Source organism: Pecten maximus, chromosome 5 (genome assembly GCF_902652985.1).
Source record: "Pecten maximus chromosome 5, xPecMax1.1, whole genome shotgun sequence".
In the NCBI taxonomy this organism is placed as follows: domain Eukaryota; kingdom Metazoa; phylum Mollusca; class Bivalvia; order Pectinida; family Pectinidae; genus Pecten; species Pecten maximus.
The window spans coordinates 21371678-21396225 of NC_047019.1; the positions used below are offsets into that span (position 1 = coordinate 21371678).

The 24548-nt window shown below is 38.7% G+C and overlaps 1 protein-coding gene across 1 annotated transcript; it reads left to right on the forward strand.

The window, feature by feature from the left end:
• The first annotated feature begins 513 nt into the window (after positions 1-513).
• Positions 514-23445, forward strand: LOC117328355. The gene is made up of 9 exons (XM_033885882.1): positions 514-612; positions 4319-4377; positions 6719-7818; positions 9498-9664; positions 15702-15852; positions 16139-16308; positions 17290-17338; positions 19162-19374; positions 20740-23445. The coding sequence occupies exons 1-9, from the start codon at positions 514-516 to the stop codon at positions 20934-20936; spliced, it is 2205 nt and encodes a 734-aa protein (XP_033741773.1). The 3' UTR covers positions 20937-23445.
• Positions 23446-24548: the final 1103 nt, after the last annotated feature.

Here is a 24548-nt window from a genome sequence, read left to right on the forward strand (position 1 = left end):
GAGGGTTGAGATATCCTTGTTCACGAAACAGAGCCGTGATTGATTATTTTTCTCACATACTTGCAACCAAACATAAGTTTTTATGAAAGTTTTTCATCGTGCCATTTTCAATGCTCCTTGGAATGTGCGTCAAAATTGATGATGTCATCATTTACGACTTGGCTACTCAACGTAAAATGATGACATTACGTTATTGTTAGCAGCGTCATATAGCGTGTGCCGGCTGTCTTTACCCACCCTGTGTAAGATCAATTTATCTTTTCCCTAGCAACCGCCGGATAACCCTGTGAAGTATGGGAGAAATAAACTGTAGCTACCAGTCCATCGGAATTCATGCTTGTCACTGCAATCGGACATGCTTGTGTCCTGCTGGATGTGGCAGTGTAAGACCATCCTACGTTTTATTTGACCATGCTTTCGAATGATGTAAAAAGAATCTCTTTTTTTGTCATTGCAGAATTATATTTGTAGTTCAGGGTTCAGTAACATTAACTTATTATGTAAACACTAAGCATGACTGTCCATTCTGATAATGAAAGTTTAGAAGTCCAAAGAAAGCCTGGTGCTGCATTGCCAGACTGTCTGGGAGTGAAGGCAGTGGTCTGGGGGACTGTATGTTACAAGTTTTAACTATGGAGGAGGGGCTTTCCTCCCATTGGTCAATCTACTCCAAGCAAATCACCATATATGGTCATCTGATATTGGTGTTCTGAATGACATCCTTACCAGATGAAAAGCATACTGGACCCCTGCTGGGCCGCGCCATACCTTGCTGATCAGTGGTCAGGTCAATGGCTTACGAGGTTCTAGTAATTTAATGGAGAGCCAACAAAGTGTTGTTATTTTTCGGCCTCGTAAAAACTGTGACATGGCAGCCATGGTGGCCATTTTGTAACATGATTGCGCAATCATGGTTTTCCTGGACAACACCTATTTCAAACTTCTTCTCAAATTCCACCTATGGGATTCAGTTCTTACTTACCAAAAATGATCCTGAGATGGTCCTGACCAAGTGTTTTTTTTTTTGGGGGTCAGTCTGAAATTCAAGATGGCTGCCACAGCCGCCATTTTGAAAACACATTTGAAACTTCTTCTCAAGTTCAACGGATGAGATTGAGCTGAAACTTGCTTGAAATGATCCTTGGATGGTCCTGACCAAGTGCTGTTATTTATCGGGTCAGTCAGAAATCCAGGATGGCCGCCATGGCAACCATCTTGAAAACCACATTTTAAACTTCTTCTCCAGTTCCACAAGTGCCATTGAGCTGGAAATTAATGAGGATGCTAAGGAAGGAGAGCCAACGAAGTGTTGTTATTTTGTGGCCTCGTAAAAACTGTGACATGGCAGCCATGGTGGCCATTTTGTAACATGATTGTGCAATCATGGTTTTCCTGGACAACACCTATTTCAAACTTCTCAAATTCCACCTATGGGATTCAGTTCTTACTTACCAAAAATGATCCTGAGATGGTCCTGACCAAGTGTTTTTTTTTTTGGGTCAGTCTGAAATTCAAGATGGCCGCCACAGCCGCCATTTTGAAAACACATTTGAAACTTCTTCTCAAGTTCAACTGATGAGATTGAGCTGAAACTTGCTTGAAATGATCCTTGGATGGTCCTGACCAAGTGCTGTTATTTATCGGGTCAGTCAGAAATCCAGGATGGCCGCCATGGCAACCATCTTGAAAACCACATTTTAAACTTCTTCTCCAGTTCCACAAGTGTCATTGAGCTGGAAATTAATGAGGATGCTAAGGAAGGAGAGCCAACGAAGTGTTGTTATTTTGCGGCCTTGTGAAAACTTTGACATGGCAGCCATGGTGGCCATTTTGTAACATGATTGTGCAATCATGGTTCTTCTGAACGACACCTATTTCAAACTTCTTCTCAAATTCCACCAGTGGGATTCAGCTCTAACTTGCCAGAAATGATTCTGAGATGGTCCTGGCCAAGTGTTATTTATTGGGTCAGTCAGAAATCCAAGATGGCCACCATGGCCAACAGTGCCACTAAACTTGCTACAGAGAGTGCATACTACAATAGTATAACGGTCTTTAACTGGGCCTCTTGTCTACCTTTGATGCTCATATTTATTTGACTTTGTGCACACAGATAATGTTTGTAATTCTTAACTCATTTACTAGCTATGCATGTTATCATAATAAAAGTAATTGGTGTAAAACACCTACATCATGCGCTACGCTATGCCATATGGTTTTTACCACAGTGGTGTAACTTTTGGCGATCTGATGGTTGTCACGTGATATCTAAATGAAGAGCTGGAGGCATGGCTGAATATTCCAGTTCGGATGCAGAGCTGCAAGAGTTTTCTGGATTTTCTGTACAAATATGATTTTAATTCCATCACAGTTAATCATAAATATGAGTGTAAGGTACTTTTATTCATAAATCTTTTAAATTAATGTACAGCACACATCTAGCTTTCGAACAAAGGTATGCCCTTGTAATAACAAATTATTTTGCTATCCCCCGCCCAGCTAAGTTGGAAGGGATATACAAATGGGTTCCGTCCATCCGGCTTCACTTTCCATATTTTATTCACTTTACGATATCTTTTGAAGGAATGATCAGATTTTGATGAAACTTTCTTGGTAGACTAAATCCCTTGCTCAAGTTCTATTATCAGCATATTCTGTGCATATTAAAAGAGGCTGCTGTGATATGATTAGCGGATTGTTTTCCACACAATATCTTTCTAAGGAATGATCAAATTTAGAGGAAACTTGCTTGGTAGACCTATTACCTAAACCTCACGCTCAAGTTCGATTATCAAAATATTCTGTACATATTTAATGAGGCTGTCATGATCTGATTGGCTGATTGCTTTCCGCACGATATCTTTTGAAGGAAAGATCAGATTTTTAGCTCACCTGCCTGATGACTTCTTCTTAATAACCAAGAAGCCCAGGGACTTGATATTGGGCCTGTAGCATCCTGGGGTGAAGGACTACCTAGTTTGTTCAAATGAATGACATTGACCTTCATTCAAGGTCACAAAGATCAAATAGGCTAAAATCTTCAAACGACTTCTTCTCAATAGCCAAGAGGCCCAGGGACTTGATATTGGGCCTGTAGCATCCTGGCGGGCTACCAAGTTTGTTCAAATAAATGACCTCGGCCTTTATTCAAGGTCATATGGGTAAAATAGGCTAAAATCTTTTAACAACTTCTTCTCAATAACCAAAAGGCCCAGGGACTTGTTATTAGGCCTGTAGTATCCTGGGGTGAAGAGCTACCAAGTGTGTTCAAATGAATGACCTGAACCATCATTCAAGGTCACAAAGGTCAAATAGGCTATAATCTTTATACAACTTCTTCTCAGTAACCAAGAGGCCCAGGGACATGATATTAGGTCTGTAGCATGCTAGGGTTAAGGGCTACCAAGTTTGTTCAAATAAATGACCTTGACCTACATTCAAGGTCACAGGGGTCAAATAGGCTAAAATCTTTAAACAAATTCTTCTTAATAACCTAGAGGCCCTTAGGGTCTTGATATTGAGTCTGTAGCTTGCTGGGGTGAAGGGCTACCAAGTTTGTTCATAAGAATGACCTTTGCTATGATTTTATTTTGAAAGAGTTAAATTAGCCAGAATAATTTAAAGACGTCTTTTCAAATAATTGCAAGACCCTGAGATCTAATATCTGGTCTCTGATACACTTGTTCTTAATTATGTTTATGTATTAAAAGGATCACTGGATAGCAACTACCTGGAAAATAGGGCATAGATATAATAGCTCTCCATGCTGCAACAAACGTAAATAGGATCCCTCGATTTGTTCCGTTTATTTACTGAACTGCACTAACAACAGGAACATAAATTAGATTTGCATGGATGGCTGTATTCCTGTTACTTGGTCTGTAATTTCTCTTTAAATCATAGGTTTTACCAGCTTTTCAAAATTTGTTTTCATTCAATATAGAAAATATAAAGCAATAAAGTTCTTAAATAATGATCACTCCCGAACAAACCAGTAGTACGTCATATCTGGTAAAATGTAAGTATTACTTTGTACACATTCACAAGCATAAATTTAGTGTTTTACAATGCAAATGCTGTATATAGTATCTGCAAAAACTGTCTATTATGTACAATATTGACAGTATGAAGCATGTTGGGGCAAAGACTGTCTAACATTTTACATTATAGGCCATTTGAGGTTTATATCTTCCCTTATGTACAATATTGACAGTCTGAAGCATGTTGGGGCAAAGACTGTCTAACATTTTACATTATAGGCCATTTGAGGTTTATATCTTCCCTAAAATGTATCCATCTTTGTGTTAATATTTGACAGTTTGAGGTGTGTAGTTATGGACCACACCCCCTGTTTGTGTTAATATTTGACAGTTTGAGGTGTGTAGTTATGGACCACACCCCCTGTTTGTGTTAATATTTGACAGTTTGAGGTGTGTAGTTGTGGACCACACCTTCTGTTTGTGTTAATATTTGACAGTTTGAGGTGTGTAGTTATGGACCACACCCCCTGTTTGTGTTAATATTTGACAGTTTGAGGTGTGTAGTTATGGACCACACCCCCTGTTTGTGTTAATATTTGACAGTTTGAGGTGTGTAGTTGTGGACCACACCCCCTGTTTGTGTTAATATTTGACAGTTTGAGGTGTGTAGTTATGGACCACACCCCCTGTTTGTGTTAATATTTGACAGTTTGAGGTGTGTAGTTGTGGACCACACCCCCTGTTTGTGTTAATATTTGACAGTTTGAGGTGTGTAGTTGTGGACCACACCCCCTGTTTGTGTTAATATTTGACAGTTTGAGGTGTGTAGTTATGGACCACACCCCCTGTTTGTGTTAATATTTGACAGTTTGAGGTGTGTAGTTATGGACCACACCCCCTGTTTGTGTTAATATTTGACAGTTTGAGGTGTGTAGTTGTGGACCACACCCCCTGTTTGTGTTAATATTTGACAGTTTGAGGTGTGTAGTTGTGGACCACACCCCCTGTTTGTGTTAATATTTGACAGTTTGAGGTGTGTAGTTATGGACCACACCCCCTGTTTGTGTTAATATTTGACAGTTTGAGGTGTGTAGTTATGGACCACACCCCCTGTTTGTGTTAATATTTGACAGTTTGAGGTGTGTAGTTATGGACCACACCCCCTGTTTGTGTTAATATTTGACAGTTTGAGGTGTGTAGTTGTGGACCACACCCCCTGTTTGTGTTAATATTTGACAGTTTGAGGTGTGTAGTTGTGGACCACACCCCCTGTTTGTGTTAATATTTGACAGTTTGAGGTGTGTAGTTGTGGACCACACCCCCTGTTTGTGTTAATATTTGACAGTTTGAGGTGTGTAGTTGTGGACCACACCTTCTGTTTGTGTTAATATTCGACAAGTAGGAAGTACATTTTCAATACAGATAAAATAGTTACCGGTACATGTTTAACACTCAGTTGAAGGTTAAATCGATCTCTTTTCTCATGTGCAACATTGAATTCAGCAGTTCAAATGCTTATTATCAACCAGGGCTTTTCTCACTGGTTCCGAAAAGGGTCCTTTTGTTTCATTTTGGGGAAAAAATTGGTGAATTGAGAAAGACTTTTTCAGGAGTAGGAAATTTGTCTTGAATATGGAATGATTTCAATTAGGAATGGGACCCTTTTAACGGCCCCAAAAAGCCCCCAGAAAAAACCATGGTCATTGACTTATGACTTGTTCCCCTCCATCAACCTAACACCACTTTTGTTTATTGTATACTATAGGTTACAGGGGACTCGAGTATTTCATTGTATACTATAGGTTACAGGGGACTCGAGTATTTCATTGTATACTATAGGTTACAGGGGACTCGATGCTTATGCCATACCGTGTCGTCCGTCCGTCCGTCCGTCCGTCCGCCCGTCCATCCATCCGTCAACAATTGACTTATCAGCTCACCTGGTCCGAAGGACCAAGGTGAGCTTATGCCATACCGTGGCGTCCGTCTTCCGTCCGTCTGTCGTCCGTCCGTCAACAATTGACTTATTTGACTTCTTCTTCATAACCGCTGATCAGAATTTGAACAAATTTGGTCAGAAGCATCCCTATGGGTAGGGGACTCAAAATTGTACAAATGATGGAGCTGACCCCCTGGGGGCCTCTGCGGTGGGGCCAAAAGGGGTCAATTTGGAGCTATTGATGTAAACGACTTCTTCTCTGAAACCAAGCAATGGCTATTGCTCACATTTGCCAGGTAGCATCACTATGGGGTGGGGATTCAAAATTGTACAAATGATGGGGCTGACCCCCCAGGGGCCTGAGGGGCGGGGCCAAATGTGGTCAATTTGGCTATATTGATATAAAAGACTTCTTCTCTGAAACCAAGCAATGGCTATCGTTCATATTTGCCTGGTAGCATCATTATGGGTTGGGAATTCAAAATTGTACAAATGATGGGGCTGACCCCCCAGGGGCCCGAGGGGCGGGGCCGAATGTGGTCAATTTGGCTATATTGATATAAACGATTTCTTCTCTGAAACCAAGCAATGGCTATCGCTCATATTTGCCTGGTAGCATCATTATGGGGTGGGGATTCAAAATCATACAAATGATGGGGCTGACCCCCCAGGGGCCTGATATCATTTGATTACTTATTGATTCAGGCCAGTTGGGCCTCTTTTTTCATCTAAACTTTAAAATAATATGTTTTGAAGTGTTTAAGTTTGCAAATCACATATTTGTAATTTTGTATTTCAGGGAGGATACATGTTTTCTTTCTGTGGCGGAGTTAAAGGCAGTGGAGGGAAATGAGGAGAATGAGGAAGGAAATGTCCAGGAGGGGGCATGTGGAGGAGATAATACAAGTCATGAGGACTCTGTTGATGTGATACTGGAAGGAGATCAAACCAATACTGAATCTCCATTGGTGTCCCCTGATGTACGGATAATCATAGCACCGTATGAAAACAATAGCAAAATTGTTGAATTTGAAAATACGGATAAGTCCGGAAACCGTGAATCTTATGTTAAACAGTTTTTACAGTTTGGCCTGGTGTCTTTCATTTTTAAGACAGTGATTTTCAGCATTAAAGTCAACAACACTTTAAAAAAGTATTCAGGATATGTGGCAGTGTTGGATGTGCATGCTCTGCAGACATTTTTTTGCAGTTTGATAGAAAGAGAAAGGAACGGTTCTGAGCTGAATATGGAGCATAAACATATGCTGGATATTATCAGGAAAACTGCAATTTTGGATGTTGTTGAAAGCAAGAATGGTGCACCTATTCTCTCGAAACTAGCAACAAATACAGCCTCTCCCATAAATAGTGGTGCTCTCTCTTGCCTGTTGAAAGTTTTAGTGACTTACATCATGTCAAAGCTTGGGCAGTTTTATAACCGACTGGGATTTCTCCCTATCTTCCTCACCAACTTGAGGCCTGTCCTTGTAGGAATTGGGTCAGCTCAAAGTATACCAAGCATGGATATATCAGATATCTGGAGCTTCCTAAACTGGCCAGATAGCACTTCTGCTGCCACTGCCAAAGACCTGTATACCCAGGGTTTTCGTTGCCTGGATTCTACTCGGAACCTCATTCATTGTCTGTCTTGTGGAAACACTCAAACCTGTCAGCATCAAGTACCTGTCTGCTGCTCCCCAAGGCGCATTTTGAGATTTGAAGGACCCATTTCTTTAGCAGAGATGAACCAATATGTAGAGTCATTGACAAGTGTTTTTGAACACTCCCCATTGCCCCATTTCGGGCAAATTGATGACAGCTTGCTGCGGGATAATTTTCTCACTTCATCCATGCCATCAGATGTTGAACGGTTCATAGAGTCTAAACTTTTTCCTATAGGTAAAACAAACACAAAACTATATCAGTTTTAATGTTACCTTAAAGTGAAAAACCTCATAAGTCTATAAAACTGGGAATGATCTTAATGTGTTTTAGTTTTTGAGGTATTAACAGTAATCTGAACTCTGATAGTTTTTAGCCCACTATTATCAGATGGTGGGCTATTCATATCGCCTTGCGTCTGTCACAGGTCCATGGGACGTCCGTCCGTAAACAATTCTTGTTATCGCTATTTCTGAGAAAGTGCTAAAGGGATCTTTCTTAAATTTCATATGTAGGTTCCCCTTGGTCTGTAGTTATGTATATTGCATTTTGGAACCGATCGGAAAACAACATGGCCAACAGGCAGCCATCTTGGATTTTGACTATTGAAGTTTGTTTTCGCTATTTCTGAGAAAGTGCTAAAGGGATCTTTCTTAAATTTCATATGTAGCTTCTTCTTGGTCCCTTGTTATGCATATTGCATTTTGGAACTAATCGGAAAACAACATGGGCGACAGGCAGCCATCTTGGATTTTGACATTTGAAGTTTGTTATCGCTAATCGTACTGGAGGGATCTTTCTCAAATTTCATATGTAGGTTCCCCTTGGTCCATCGTATTGCATTTTGTGACCTATCTGAAAACTACATGGCCGACAGACAGCCATTATCGCTAAATCTCAAATTTCATATATAAGTTCCCCATGTCTGAAAAGTACTGGAGGGATGTTTCTCAATTTACACAGATCAGTAAGAGGAAGGGAAAAATAGAGAAAAGATCAATCTGTCATGGAATGATCAAGATCATTTAATGGTGGGTGCCACGATCCCTCTGGTATCTCTTGTTGAGGTATTACAATTAAAAGATGTAACATTAGTCTGAACTCTCTGATAGTTTTTGAGGTATTAACAGTAGTCTGAACTATTTGATAGTTTTTGAGGTATTAACATTAGTCTGAACTATCTGAAAACATTCGAGAAGTAAACTTTAACTGGGTATACAGTACACTGTAGGTAATTATAGGCGACTTGACTGTTAGTAGCAAATGTTATGCTCTTCTTCTGTGGTCCATTTTCCACCCCCTTAACATTAATACTTATTATCACTGTTTCTTGAGAAATAGCAATCAGATCTCTCTCATATAGAATCTGCTTTGTCCCTAGTTGTACATGTTTGATTTTGGGAATGATCAGAACACATTATGGCCGTCTCGTGGCTATTTTTTTTTAAATTTGACTGCTGAATTTGGGTTTCGCTATTTCTCATAAGTTCTTCATTGATGTTACTGAAGTTTCATATGTAGGTATTCATCGGGCCCTTGTTGTAAATGGTCAATTTTGAGACATTTCTAAAAAAAAAGGCACTTCATGACAAACTGCCATTTTCAAGACAGTTTCAGAAAGTTCATGGATATTTATTTTGGTATATCAGTTCTCTTGTTCAGTGTTAAGACAGAATGTAAAACAAAATGGCTGACAGGGAGTTATCATGAATTTGTTAAGTACTTTATGAATCTTGAATCTTTCTCAGATTTCGGTTCATATTGTTTATGATTAAAAGGAAAAGGGGAAAGATGAGAAAAGTAGAGAAAAGACCAGTCTTACACAGTACCATTAAAGACGATCATTCAGTAGTAGCCGTAAATAATCGTCTGTGATTTCCATTTTTCTACCACCTGTACTACTGTTTTCTTTGTAGATGATGCGGGGATTTTTGAATGTTTTTTCTGCGGAGTCAGACTGGGAAATTGGCAGGAGTCACATGATGCAGTTCTACGACATGCCGCTGTCAGCTTACACTGCCAGTACATACTGAAACTTTGTGGCCCTGCATTCATCTACTTCCTGCGAGAAAGTCTCCTTCAGGTGATTTTAGGCCATTTTAAACAAGTTATTACCCCAGGACACTGGACCTTCCTGTAGATAAAATTTGTCAACTTTCCATGTTTAATGCATAATCCAGTATTGGATGACTTTTTAGATTTAATTCAAATATTTATTGCACAATTCTGATAACATGTATCATGTATAATGTTAAAGGCAAATCATGTATAAACATGATAAAAAAACATAAACATACATGACCGTCAACAATATACAAGGGATGATTGATATGTTGTGAGCCTCCTTCTCTGACTATATAGGGCCGTGTAATCAAGGACAGGTCTTATATCACTCTTAAGTAAACAAGACAAGCGGCTTTTGCGAAATGGACAAAATCGGCTAGGGTTAGGGTTAGGATGAAAGAGTCTATCATTGCCATGGCTACTATTCACGAGTGTGGCTTTAAATTGATTGAGCATACACCTTATTCACCCAATCTCGCTCCATCAGACTTTCATGTATTTCCAAAATTGAAAACAGCTATTTCATGCATCCTAACCCTAACCCAAACCATAACATGCAGTGGATGGCTTTCTTAACAGCCAAGATGGTCAGGGTGCTACATTGACCATGCTGACAGTATGCTGTAACCTCAACCAGCAGCATGGCCAATAGTACCTTATTGACCCTACTGCCAGTATCCCTCAATATGTATTACAATATAATTCAAATCCTTCAATACGAGGCTGAAACTTATCAATCAGCCCTTGAAGTAGAGTATAAGATAATAATAGATGCATGCAAGTCCAATCACCCCAATGTCCACGCAATCATCTCATAGACCAATCACCTCATTGGCAACTCAATCACTTCATTGACAACACAATCACCTCATTGACCAATCACCTCATTGACAACACAATCACCTCATTGACAACTCAATCACCTCATTGACAACACAATCACCTCATTGACAACTCAATCACCTCATTGACCAATCACCTCATTGACAACACAATCACCTCATTGACCAATCACCTCATTGATCAATCACCTCAATGACAACACAATCACCTCAATGACAACACAATCACCTCATTGACAACACAATCACCTCATTGACCAATCACCTAAATGACCAATCACCTCATTGACCAATCACCTCATTGACCAATCACATCAATGACAACACAATCACCTCATTGACCAATCACCTCATTGACAACACAATCACCTCATTGACCAATCACCTCATTGACAACACAATCACCTCATTGACAACTCAATCACCTCATTGACCAATCACCTCATTGACAACACAATCACCGCATTGACAACACAATCACCTCATTGACCAATCACCTCAATGACAACACAATCACCTCAATGACAACACAATCACCTCATTGACAACACAATCACCTCATTGACCAATCACCTCATTGACAACACAATCACCTCATTGACCAATCACCTAAATGACCAATCACCTCATTGACCAATCACCTCATTGACCAATCACATCAATGACAACACAATCACCTCATTGACCAATCACCTCATTGACCAATCACCTCATTGACAACACAATCACCTCATTGACCAATCACTTCAATGACCATGCAATCATCTCAATGACCACTCACCTCATTGACCAATCACCTCAATGACCAATCACCTCATTGACCAATCACTTCAATGACCAATCACCTCATTGACCAATCACCTCAATGACCAATCACCTCAATGACAACACAATCACCTCATTGACCAATCACCTCATTGACAACACAATCACCTCATTGACCAATCACCTCATTGACAACACAATCACCTCATTGACAACTCAATCACCTCATTGACCAATCACCTCATTGACAACTCAATCACCTCATTGACAACACAATCACCTCATTGACAACACAATCACCTCATTGACCAATCACCTCAATGACAACACAATCACCTCAATGACAACACAATCACCTCATTGACAACACAATCACCTCATTGACCAATCACCTAAATGACCAATCACCTCATTGACCAATCAACTCATTGACCAATCATTTCATTGACCAATCACCTCAATGATACTTTTATGAATAACAAATTTCTTGTATAAAATCAATTATCAGTTGACAAAATGTAATAAGACAATAATTGTTTTACTTATTTTGTTTCATTTTATCCAGAAATATTTCTCTAACACTATGTTATGTTAGATTAAAGATTATAATCTGCCTACTCCTCCTTCCAAACAAAGATGGTTTAAAAAGTGATTAGTAAATCTCATGTAAAAATCCATAATGTTGAAATTATGAATTTTAAGGTCATCTGACCCAAAGGGTCAGGATGACCTATAGCCATCGTGTGTCTTCCGTCGTCGTGCGCCGTCTGCTGTGGGCAAGACTTTTTATTTCAAAACTTTACTCCTCCTTAACCCTTGGGTGGATTACTTCCAAATTTGATTTGAAGCATCATTAGAGGAGGGCAATCATATGTTATATGAATGAGGCTGGTCTGACCCCTTTGGCCGAGGGGCAGGGCCCCAAATGCGGAACTTTGGTGAATTTTTAATTAAAAACCCTACTCATCTTGACCCTTCGAGGGATTACAACCAAATTTGGTGTGATACATCCATTGGGGAGGGCAGTCATATTTTATATATGAGGCTAACATGACCCTTGGGGCCCAAGTGGCGGGGCCCACAAAGGGGAAATTTGGTGTTTTTGCTATAAAATCCTACTCCTCCTTAATAACCCTTCCATGGATTACAACCAATTTGGTGTGAACCCTATTCCATCTTAACCTCTGGGTAGATGATAATCAAATTTGGTGAGAAACATCATTGGGTAAAAGGCATTAATATTTTTAGCCCACGATCATCAGATGGTGGGCTAAAGATGGTGGGCTATTCAAACTGCCTTGCGTCAGTGGTCAGTCCGTTCGAAAACAATTCTTGTTATCGCTATTTCTGAGAAAGTACTGAAGGGATCTTTCTCAAATTTCATATGCACGTTCCCCTTGGTCTGTAGTTATGCATATTGTATTTTCAGACCAGTCGAAAAAAAACATGGCCGAGAGGCAGCCATCTTGGATTTTGACAATTGAAGTTTGTTATCGTTATTTTTCAGAAAGTGCTGAAGGAATCTTTCTAAAATTTCATATGTAGGTTTCCCTTGGTCCCTTATTATGCATAATACATTTTCGGACCAGTCGGAAAACAACATGGCCAACAGGACAGCCATCTTGGATTTTAACAATTGAAGTTTGTTATCGCTATTTCTTAGAAAGTACTGAAGGGATCTTTCTCATTCAATGGTGGGCGCCAAGATGTTTGATTGAGGGGTGTGTCCCTGCTGTAAGTGTTTGTCAGATGACTGTTACGGCCCATGGACCTCTTGTTTTCTTGTGTATTGATGAAGCAGATAAACTTATTGTAGTGTTAAAATTTGAGACTGGTAGAGTTAAAGGGTAGTTCATTTGCAATCGAATTACGGATATTCCAAAAAAAAAAAAAAAAAAAACTCATGGAAATAATGAATAAAAATCATGTAATTTGACACTATTGCCTTAAGATATTGACAGAAGTTTTACACTCTATTGTAACTTAACATTGACCAACTGATTGGGTAATATTGATAATCAGTAATTCATGTTTTACGATAATCAATTTCAAACTGATTCTGAACACTGACCTCAACATCCTTCGGATGATGACCCTAGCTATTGAGAGAATATTAAACTTGTAGATCCCATGATAACATTTTTTTGAGGACTGGTACAAATTATTCGTTCAGACATTTTTAGGAACTTCCTGGAAGTTGTGCCCTTTCAATACTTTCCTTACATGAATATTGTTGTAGGAGTTGGTATTAAGTAAATATCTTTGGAAAGCAGTTCTGGTGGTCCATGGACTCAAGTTTGCTAATATGTACTCTAGTTTCTGTTGCACTCATCGCCACTGTAATTAGAATATAGATTTTCTGATGACCAAGAAGCCTGGTAATGTCTTATAGATGAGATTAAATTTTCTGTTGTCCTTTTAAATTGATTTTATTAGCTCACCTGGTCCGAAGGATCAAGGTGAGCTTATGCCATACCTTAGCATCTGTCATTCGTCCGTCCGTCCGTCTGTCAAAAATTGACTTCTTCATAACCACAGATCAGAATTTGGTCAGAAGCATTCCTATGGGGTGAGGACTCAAAATTGTACAAATGGTGGGGCTGACCCCCCATGGGCCTGAGGGGTGGGGCCAAATGTGGTAGATCGGGCTATATTGATATAAACGACTTCTTCTCTGAAACCAAGAAATAGATATCGCTCATATTTGCCTGGTAGCATCACTGTGGTAGCACACTACAGTAAGACAGCCTGGCCATGGGCAATTTTTTTGTTAAGCAAATAACTCCTGTATTTTGATATGCATAAAAAATGAAAAAATAAATGTACACTATAATTGGTACATTTGATATGAAGTAGTACATACAGGCTTCACATTTGTTAAAATAAAAAATAATAAATTGGTTCCGGATTTTAAATATCCGGATTTTCCGAAGGTGTGTTTACACAGGAAATTTAGTTTTGCCTACAGCGAAAAATGGAAGCCCACAGAAAAGGTAAGATAGCGGAAAAACTTAATTTACAACATATGTCCAAACAAGATTAATTCTGTCTTTGGGATAGAGATATTTAATTTTAAATAGGTTTCAGAAAAAAAATTGTGTAGAGAATTGTGTCATTTTGGGTCAAATATCATAATATTTTGCAATTTTTGAGAATTTTTTAAGCTGTTACCATGGTATTCACAGCTCTAAAACTCACAGAAAATATCAGTTTACTTATGCTTCAGAGCTGTATTCAAATTGCAAATGTTGTACAGATTACGAATATATATGTAGGGTTAACTAGCAATGTTTACATATCTAAAACATGTGCCATATTTTTCAGAATTGGGCATTTTTACTGTACACTGCTACCTATGGGGTGGGGATTTAAAATTGTACAAGTGGTGAGGCTGACCCCCCGGGGGTCTGAGGGGTATGACCAAAAGAGGCCAATTTGGCTAGGTTGATATGAACAACTTCTCCTCTGAAACCAAGCAATGGATATTGCTCATATTTGACTGTGAGCATCCCTTTGGGGTTGGGATTCAAAATTGTACAAATGGTGGTGCTGACCCCCCTGGGGGCTGAGGGGTGGGCCAAAGGGGGTCAATTTGGCTAAATTGATATGAACAACTTCTCCTCTGAAAGTAAGCAATGAATATCGCTCATATTTGCCTTATAGCATTCCCTTGGGATAGGGATTCAAGATTTTACAAATGACAGGACTGACCCCCCCACCCAGGGGTCTGAGGGGCGGGGCCAAAAGAGGTTAATTTGGCTAGATTGATATAAACAACTTCTCCTCTAAACTTAGCAATGGATATCGCTCATATTTGCCTGGTAATACCCCCCTGGGGTAGAGATTCAAAATTGTACAAATGACAGGGCTGACCCCTGGAGAGCTACGAGGTTGGGCCAAAAGGGTCAGTTTGGCAGTATTGATTAAACGACTTATTCTCTGAAACTGAGCAATGGCTATCTCTAATATTTGACTGGTGGCACCCTGTTGGGTTAAGGATTCAAAATTGTACAAATGACGGGGGCAACCCACTGGGGGCAGAGGATGGGGTCAAAAGGGGTAAATTGGTTTAAACAACTTCTTTTCAGAAACTAAGCAATGGATATCACTCACATTTGTGTGGTAGCATCCCTATGGGGTTGCGCCAATAGTCAATTTCATTTCATGGATTAATGCAGTTTTTGGCATAAAAACCATGACATATCAATACCAGTGACAAATATACTAAAGCATCATTCTTGTTTCATATCTCAAGAAAACCAGGTGAGCGATACAGGCCCTTTGGGCCTCTTGTATACATGTACATGTATAAATCTAAATCAATTTCAAGTAGCCGCCGTGGTAGTTAGGATTATCTGTAGCAATAGATATAATCAACTGACAACTTGTAGACTTCATTACTTGACTTGTAATAATTCTGGATCATGTATCTGTGTGTGACTGTTACAGGCTGGCATGGATCTCACTGGCTACATCAGACGACACTTCACTTGTCATCCTGAGTATCGTCTCAGAAGTGCCAGGGAACAAACATGGAAAAGAAGTTCATTGAATGAAGAAAGACAGTCACAGTGGTCCGATGCAGGATTTTATTTCATGGGTAATTATAAATTTCTACATTATAAAGTTTTACTAGAAGTTCCAAATGAATGAATTACCTTGGCCCACTTTTGAGGTCATAGTAGGAGTTGTGATATTACCTTTAAAAGAAATTAGAGAATTTTAATCTATTCACATCATCAAAGTATGCTCTGTAATGTCTTCAGAAACAATATTGTCATTAATGAATTTGACATACCTGCTAAGTTTCGGAAGTGAAATCATAATTTCAATTGAATAATGGGCTTCTAATTTTAATACAACAAAAAAAAACATCTTATTTTCAGACCCTCACTGCCGCAGCTTCTGCTGTGGAATCAAAATTGCAGATTTCAGAGAAAGTGACGACCCCTGGAGTGTTCACTTTGGTTTCCGGCCAAACTGCCCGTTCCTGCTGAAAAACAGACCTGAATATTTTGCTGTGAGAGCTGGCTGTCTTCAGCTGACAGGAGAGCAGGTTACCAATGCTACTTATTACCGATGGTTCTGTGTACTGAATGATCTATCACTGGTATAGCAACATGAACAATGATAGCAATATCAACATATTAGTTAAAGGGTCTAGAGATATCTGCTACCTGTTTAGCTCACCTGGTCTAAGGACCACTGAGTTTTTGCCATGGTGCATCTGTTTGTCCTTTGTCAACATTCCTTCCAAGACCTGAAAGACTGAATAGGTTTTTGATGAAATTTGGTCGTGAGCATAATCGGGCAACAGAGATCTAATGTTATATAAAGGTATTCATCTCTGTAACAAGCATATTAGATATTGCTCATATTTTTCTGGTAGCAATTTTATTGGGTGGAGATTAAAAATTGTACAAATGGTGGGATGACCCCCAAGGGACCATAGGGGTCAGGCCAAAAAACTTCTTCTTTGAAACTAAGAAATTGATAATACTCATAGTTGACTGGTAGCATCCCTATGGGGCAGGGATTTAACATTGTGGGCTGGGCCAGAAGGGGTCATTGACCGGCTAAACACTTATACTTATGCATCATTCTTATATCTCACGAAACCAGGTGAGCAATACAGGACCTGTAGGCCTCTTGTTTCAACAACCGAAAAGTTTAGGGTCATGGTATTGAGCCAGTAGCTTGCTGAGATGATTGGCTACCAAATGTTTTCAAAGAAATGACCTTGACCTACAGTGTACTTCTCAATGAGCAAAAGGTCAAAAAGTTAGATATTTAGCCATAATGAAGGGCATCCAAGTTCATTCAAATGAAATTAACCTTGTTTCAAGGTCACAGGAGTCGGATAATTTTTAAAAAGCTCACTTGGTCTGAAGGCCTGGTGGGCTAACATATGCCATGGCACAGCATCCATCATCCATCCATCATCCATCATCCATCAACTACACTCCTAGTAGTATTCCACCCTATTGGAATGGGATTGCAAACTTTACAATAATGTTTACTTTATATTCAATTTTAGATGAGACGGTTTGCTGTAGCATCTGGACAAGATAATGAGGCTACAAATGGCAAGTTTTACGCTTTTATACCCAGCCTAATATGTGACTTAATCTTTTTTCTCTCATATCGCACCATGTTGGATAGTTTGCCCATGTAAGACAGCTATGTAAGAAAAATCTATCTAACATAACATTTCATGTGCATGGAATAATAGCTGCATTCAAGGGGGACAATTCGAATGTTGTCAGCTTTCATGGGCTCACATCTGTCAGCTGTCAGTGTCAGGTTTAAAAAGTTAACTAAAAAATACGTGCATTCAATATATTACGATGGCCAATACTGGACGGGCAAAATAGTGTTACTTACAAGTTTTTTACGAAAAAATTAGTACATATGTGTCAAAACTAGCAACACCCCTGGATGTTCATATTTGAAAATATCTGATTTAATCAAAGCCTTTAGAGCAGCAAGGCGAACTAAGTCTCTATTCCAATGATTGTCCTATTTTGAACTTTCCATCAAGAAAACTGGTTAAGACATACAATCCTATGTAACAGAAAAATCCCAAAGCCTGTATCAAATCACTGTTTGCTGGTTTACACATGAAGCTACCAAAATCACTGTGAATATTACCACACTTAAAACATTGCCATGTAATGGCGAGAGACAGTTATACTCCCAACAGCCTTAAAATTCAATATGAATGGAATTCGATTGAGTTATGACATTATGTAGTGATGCAATGATATATTTTAAAAAAGTGACTGAACAATAAAAAATACAATGTATTCCATAAAACAATCAAATATGTTGAGGTGCAAATCAATTTATATGTAAAATTGGAAAAGTTGATTTTCACAGTATTGCTGGTCCAATCTGATTAAAATACAGATCCTAATACTATCGTGTTGACCGCGACCAACAGGTCATGTGCAGATGACCTTTGTATTAACCAATCAAATAACAGCTTACCAGATTCTGAAAATGATGAGACTCATTTCAATTTGTTTCTTGACTTATCGTATATCGATCGAGATATACCGAGAAACCTGAACGACCGTATACAAAGATGGCCGTGTCCAGTGCAGGCGCATCTACGCCAAGGCGGGTGTTCTTTTTGGACAAAAGGCGGTTGTTCTTTTTGGACAATATCTGTTTGATATGTGGGTTTTGGTTTGTCCAAAAAGAAATATCAGCTGAAGGTAAAAAGATAATTACCACATTCACTAATCAGAAACTGAAACTTTCGGCAGAAAGAATCAAAGACATAGAATATGTGGTTGGTGTTATTGAGTGTGAACGGGTTGAAATAGGTGGGGCCATGTTTACATTCGTCAACCAACCGCCGTTTAAAAGAAGGAACGTTTTTATTGGCTGTTGATTTTCGAGTTATGGAAATGATAAAGGTCATCTGCACATGACCTCCTGTTGGTCGCTGTCAGATCCTCAACAGATAGTATTAGGATCTGTATTTTAATCAGACTGTTGCTGGTCTAACTTCTTTTTCTTAGTTGTTGACAATTTGATCATGAACATGTTGAAAGTCAGTCAAGTTACAGCAATTTTTATTAGAAAATTATTTACTCACCTGGCTCTAATGGCCGGTGAGCTTAGGCAGTGGACAGGCATCAATCATCCCTCCATCTGTCTGGAGCATTATTGGGCAACATATAAAAAAGTCTTGCATTATGTAATCAATTAAGAATCTTAATCTTACGTTGTATCAGTGTAATATGTAATTACTTGATGAAGGGCTCATATTAAATTATCTAATGAGTTTATAAAATTCCATGTTATATTGACAGTGATGAAAGATTCTCTGTGTAATGGTGAACTCTCTGTGTGGCTTTATTGTGTAGGAATATATTCATGTTAGATCATTAATTTGTAGGCATTGTTATGCTGCGAGTGGATGGCATTCTGGATGGCATTGTCACTTCTTCCTTCTCAGAGACAGAAAATGTCCAGTTGTTCAACGATGATCCTCCCCAGGTCCAAGCTCCAATGGATGATCCTCCCCAGGCCCAAGCTTCAATGGATGATCCTCCCCAGGTCCAAGCTCCAATGGATGATCCTCCCCAGGTCCAAGCTCCAGTGGATGAAGGTAATTTTGATGTACATCTTTATGAAAGAGATTGGCATAGAAAGGGATCTATTTTATTCAAACTTAAGTTAGTTATCAGGTTCAGAGTAAATCTGACTTCATTTGTGTGACATATCTTCTCAGTGACAAGACAAAATAGGTGTTTGGCTGTGTGCTACACTGTCAGGTAATATCTACCTGTATGTGTTAAGGGTTGAATTAACAGGTATTTCTGGTTGCCATCGCTATTTCTTGAAAAGTACTGGAGGGATATTTCTCAAACTTCATTGTAGGTTCCTCTTGGTTCCAGGTTGTGCCAATTCAATTTAGATTTTTGATCAGATAAACAAAATGGCCGACAGGCAGCCATCTTAGATTTTGAAAATTAAATATTGTTATCACTATTCCTTGAAAAGTACTAGAGGAATAGTTCTCAAACTTCATGTGAAGGTTCCTATTGATACCAAGTTGTGACAGTTAAAATTTTTATCAGAAAAGCAAGTTTGTTATTGCTATTCTTTTGGAAAGTACCAGAGGGATGTGTCTCCAACTTCACATGTAGGTTCCACATGTTCATGCTATCGGATCATTATTTAGAGGAAAAAGAAAGAAGGGAAAAGTAGATGTTCAATCTGACATAGAACCAATAAAGATCATTCAATGATGGCCACCAAGATCCCTCTGGGATCTCTTGTTTTGTCAAAATATTAATATTTTGAAATATAGATTCTAACTCAGCCCCTGATACTAGTGTGATGTATAGTGACAATGTTAGCTTTACTTTGTACCGATGGTGAACTCATCCCCTAATTCTAGTGTGAGGTATAGTGATTTACAGTGTGAGGCGAGCTTTGTACCGATGGTGAACTTGCCCCCGTAATGTTAGTGTGAGGTATAGTGATATACAATGTGAGGCGAGCTTTGTACCGATGGTGAACTCATCCCCTAATACTAGTGTGAGGTATAGTGATATACAGTGTGAGGTATAGTGATATACAGTGTGAGGCGAGCTTTGTACCGATGGTGAACACATCCTCTAATACTAGTGTGAGGTATAGTGATATACAGTGTGAGGTATAGTGATATACAGTGTGAGGCGAGCTTTGTACCGATGGTGAACACATCCTCTAATACTAGTGTGAGGTATAGTGATATACAGTGTGAGGCGGGCTTTGTACCGATCGTGAACTCGCTCCCTAATTCTAGTGTGAGGTATAGTGATATACAATGTGAGGTGAGCTTTGTACCTTTGACCGTTCACTTGTCTTACTACCAAAGATGCTTATAGATATATGTACATCAGTAAATGTATATTTAAAGCTTGACTGTGGAGATAAAATAACTCAGACATTGTATATCATTACATTTTTCACTTTCAATTTTCAGAACTGAAAAGGATTCAGGAAGAGAATGAAGAGTTAAAACAACGGCTATACTGTGGGATTTGTGAAGAAAATGAGGTGGCAATACTTTTCCTACCCTGTTATCATATTCTTTGTTGTGCAGAATGTGCACCAGCATGTAAAGTCTGTCCGTCTTGCCAAAGTCGGATCACGGGTGTAGCCAAAATCTATCTGTCTTAAACAGCTATCCAAGGATAATTCTATATATATCACATCTTGGACGGGAATAAGAGAGATGGATGACATTAACAATTAAAGCTGACAGTGCAAGTTAAAAATTCATGATTTACAAGATATACACAGTTTCAGTATTCAGAAATTGTTTCTGAGATGTACCCATATAATGAGAGTATGTTCCATTCATTCTTCCTCTGTATACTGTGTAACATCGCTGTAATTCTGGTGATGTTGAGATGTTGTTGAGTTTGGAACGCTGAAAGGCTGGTTAGTGAAAAAGTTCTGTTGTGATATTCTGCTCATTAGATAAAAACCGTCTATGGCCTGCTACGAGTTGTCAGGTGACGAACTAACTCTATGGCCTGCTACGAGTTGTCAGGTGACAGACTAACTCTATGGCCTGCTACGAGTTGTCAGGTGAAGGACTAACTCTATGGCCTGCTAGGAGTTGTCAGGTGACGGACTAACTCTATGGCCTGCTACGAGTTGTCAGGTGATTGACTAACTCTATGGCCTGGTAGTGGTTTATTTCATTACCATTTGCATGGAATACTCCAACTAGTTTTTCCAATCCTGAATTATACGTTTATATATATAAATAGTGTTCTACTTCAGACTTTGTAGACTAAGTGCCATTATCGTGATAGTAAAATGGCCCTTTAGATTTGAGACACATGTTAAGATGGGAGGAAATATATTTAGAGACTTTCTTGTTCAGGACAGGCTGTGAAATATGTGATAGACACTCATTCCTACTCCAAAGTGAATCATGGTGCTGATATGTCTGTGATGTGTTTTGAAATGTTTTTAAACTGTTAAAAATGAAAAGTTGATGTGGAAACATGTTGGATATTGCGTGGGAGATAATAGCATCTTACATTGTGATTCAGTGAAATCCAGTGGACACTGTTTTTCATTTCAAATGATAAATGGAATCTATGGAAGAATTATTTTTGAAAAGTCTGTCCATAAGTAGTCGTTAGTACATATGTCACAACGTTTTGTTAATTATGCTGTTAAGGTTAATTCAAAGCAAAATTTATATTTATAATGCATTTATTTGTAACCAAGTGGTCTTCATTATATGTTTATAGGTTTTTTCAATTATAGGGCATAAAATGCACATGTTCTCACTATCTACACAGATGAGTGTTTTCTTAAATGGCCATTTCCTTTGATTCTTTTTCTTTGTTTAATTTTACATTTGTTTTCAAGATATTTATTTGAGTGTAATACAGTTACAATCAATATATTTGATTCTAGTCTATGCCCTAGTTATTTTAGATAAATTTACATGGGAACTGATTTTCAATAGTGTGATTTATAATAGATTTTCAGTCAAGAAAAATATTTTAGATAATAACAATGAAAGTTATTAATATAAATGAAATGATATATAGGTTTTAATTAGATAATTCTGTTAATGAACATAGGGACTAAACAACAACTGAATACATATTGACAAAATTAGATGATATGACCATACCTGGACATTGTAAAGAGACTTACTTGCCAAAATATAATGATAATTTTGCATTTTATTGTTAAATTAAAGTTTATATCAGGACATATGTTATCATGTATACAACCTATGTACAACAAATTCATCTACTTTTAACATGGTACAGGGTCTGTCATCCTTTGTCTGTCCGTTCTTCAACTTTCCTTTACATCACTACTAGTCCTGAATGCCTGAATGGATTTTGATGAAATTTGGTCTGGAGCATTATTGTGTAAAGGAGATATAATGTTGTGTAAATGAAGGGTGTGGCTCTCCTGGGGCCAGAGGGGCGGGGCCAAATAGGAGAAATTGAGTTAAATCATTAAAATCCCTACTATAGTCCTTAACACTTCAATGGTTTTTAGGTCACCTGAGACAAAATCTCAAGTGACCTATTCTAACTGCCTTTTGTCCATCGTCTATCCATAAACAATTTACATCTTTGACTTTTGCAAAATTGCTGAACCAAATTCATTAAAATTTGGCAGGAAGCTTCCAACCAAAAGGTCAACTAAAATTGAGAATTATATGGTCCCGACACCACCAGGGGCCTGAGGAGAGTCAAATTGAATAAAATTTTCAAAAATCTTCTTCTCAACTCCCCAGTATAGTAGAATAGGTACTCTTTTATCCAAATTTTGAATTGCGAAGACCCTGGGGTCTCAGTTTTGCTATCATTTGTTTGATTTCTAATGGAAATCATTTTAATTTTAACATTATCAGCATAGGATGACAGCTTAATGGTATGCACATGTTGGCATAAACTGACCCCCAGGAGCATATGGGTGGGGCCAAAAGTGGTCAAATTTACTGAAACTTCTTCTCAAGATCTAAATAAGGTAGAATCAAATACGCTCCATAGATAGAAGGGTCTTAAGGAGCTCTACCAAAATTGACTAATGCCTCTTGGTTGATGGGCATGATATAGTCAACCAAGGTTTTTAGCCCACCATCATCAGATGGTGGGCTATTCAAATCGCCCTGCGTCCGTGGTCCGTGGTCCGTCCGTCCGTCCGTAAACAATTCTTGTTATCGCTATTTCTGAGAAAGTACTGAAGGGATCTTTCTCAAATTTCATATGTAGGTTCCCCTTGGTGCCTAGTTATGCATATTGCGTTTTGAGACCAATCGGAAAACAACATGGCCGACAGGCAGCCATCTTGGATTTTGACAATTGAAGTTTGTTATCGCTATTTCTGAGAAAGCACTGAATGGATCTTTCTGAAATTTCATATGTAGGTTCCCCTTGGTGCCTAGTTATGCATATTGTGTTTTGAGACCAATCTGAAAACAACATGGCCGACAGGCAGCCATCTTGGATTTTGACAATTGAAGTTTGTTATCGCTATTTCTGAGAAAGCACAGAAGGGATCTTTCTCAAATTTCATATGTAGGTTCCCCTTGGTGCCAAGTTATGCATATTGTTATTTGAGACCAATCAGAAAACAACATGGCCGACAGGCAGCCATCTTGGATTTTGACAATTGAAGTTTGTTATCGCTATTTCTGAGAAAGTACTGAATGGATCTTTCTGAAATTTCATATGTAGGTTTCCCTTGGTGCCTAGTTATGCATATTGCGTTTTGAGACCAATCTGAAAACAACATGGCCGACAGGCAGCCATCTTGGATTTTGACAATTGAAGTTTGTTATCGCTATTTCTGAGAAAGCACTGAAGGGATCTTTCTCAAATTTCATATGTAGGTTCCTCTTGGTGCCTAGTTATGCATATTGTGATTTGAGACCAATCAGAAAACAACATGGCCGACAGGCAGCCATCTTGGATTTTGACAATTGAAGTTTGTTATCACTATCTGAGAAAGTACTGAATGGATCTTTCTGAAATTTCATATGTAGGTTTCCCTTGGTGCCTAGTTATGCATATTGCGTTTTGAGACCAATCTGAAAACAACATGGCCGACAGGCAGCCATCTTGGATTTTGACAATTGAAGTTTGTTATCGCTATTTCTGAGAATGTACTGAATGGATCTTTCTGAAATTTCATATGTAGGTTTCCCTTGGTGCCTAGTTATGCATATTGCGTTTTGAGACCAATCTGAAAACAACATGGCCGACAGGCAGCCATCTTGGTTTATTGGCAATTGAAGTTTGT

Bases quoted from the DNA above. Each gene is read 5' to 3' on its own strand.
- LOC117328355 (XM_033885882.1), top strand. From the start codon at position 514: ATGACTGTCCATTCTGATAATGAAAGTTTAGAAGTCCAAAGAAAGCCT. The intron at 9,665-15,701 runs GTGATTTTAGGC...TGACTGTTACAG, and splicing joins TGCGAGAAAGTCTCCTTCAG to GCTGGCATGGATCTCACTGG. The intron at 16,309-17,289 runs GTTACCAATGCT...ATTCAATTTTAG, and splicing joins TTCAGCTGACAGGAGAGCAG to ATGAGACGGTTTGCTGTAGC.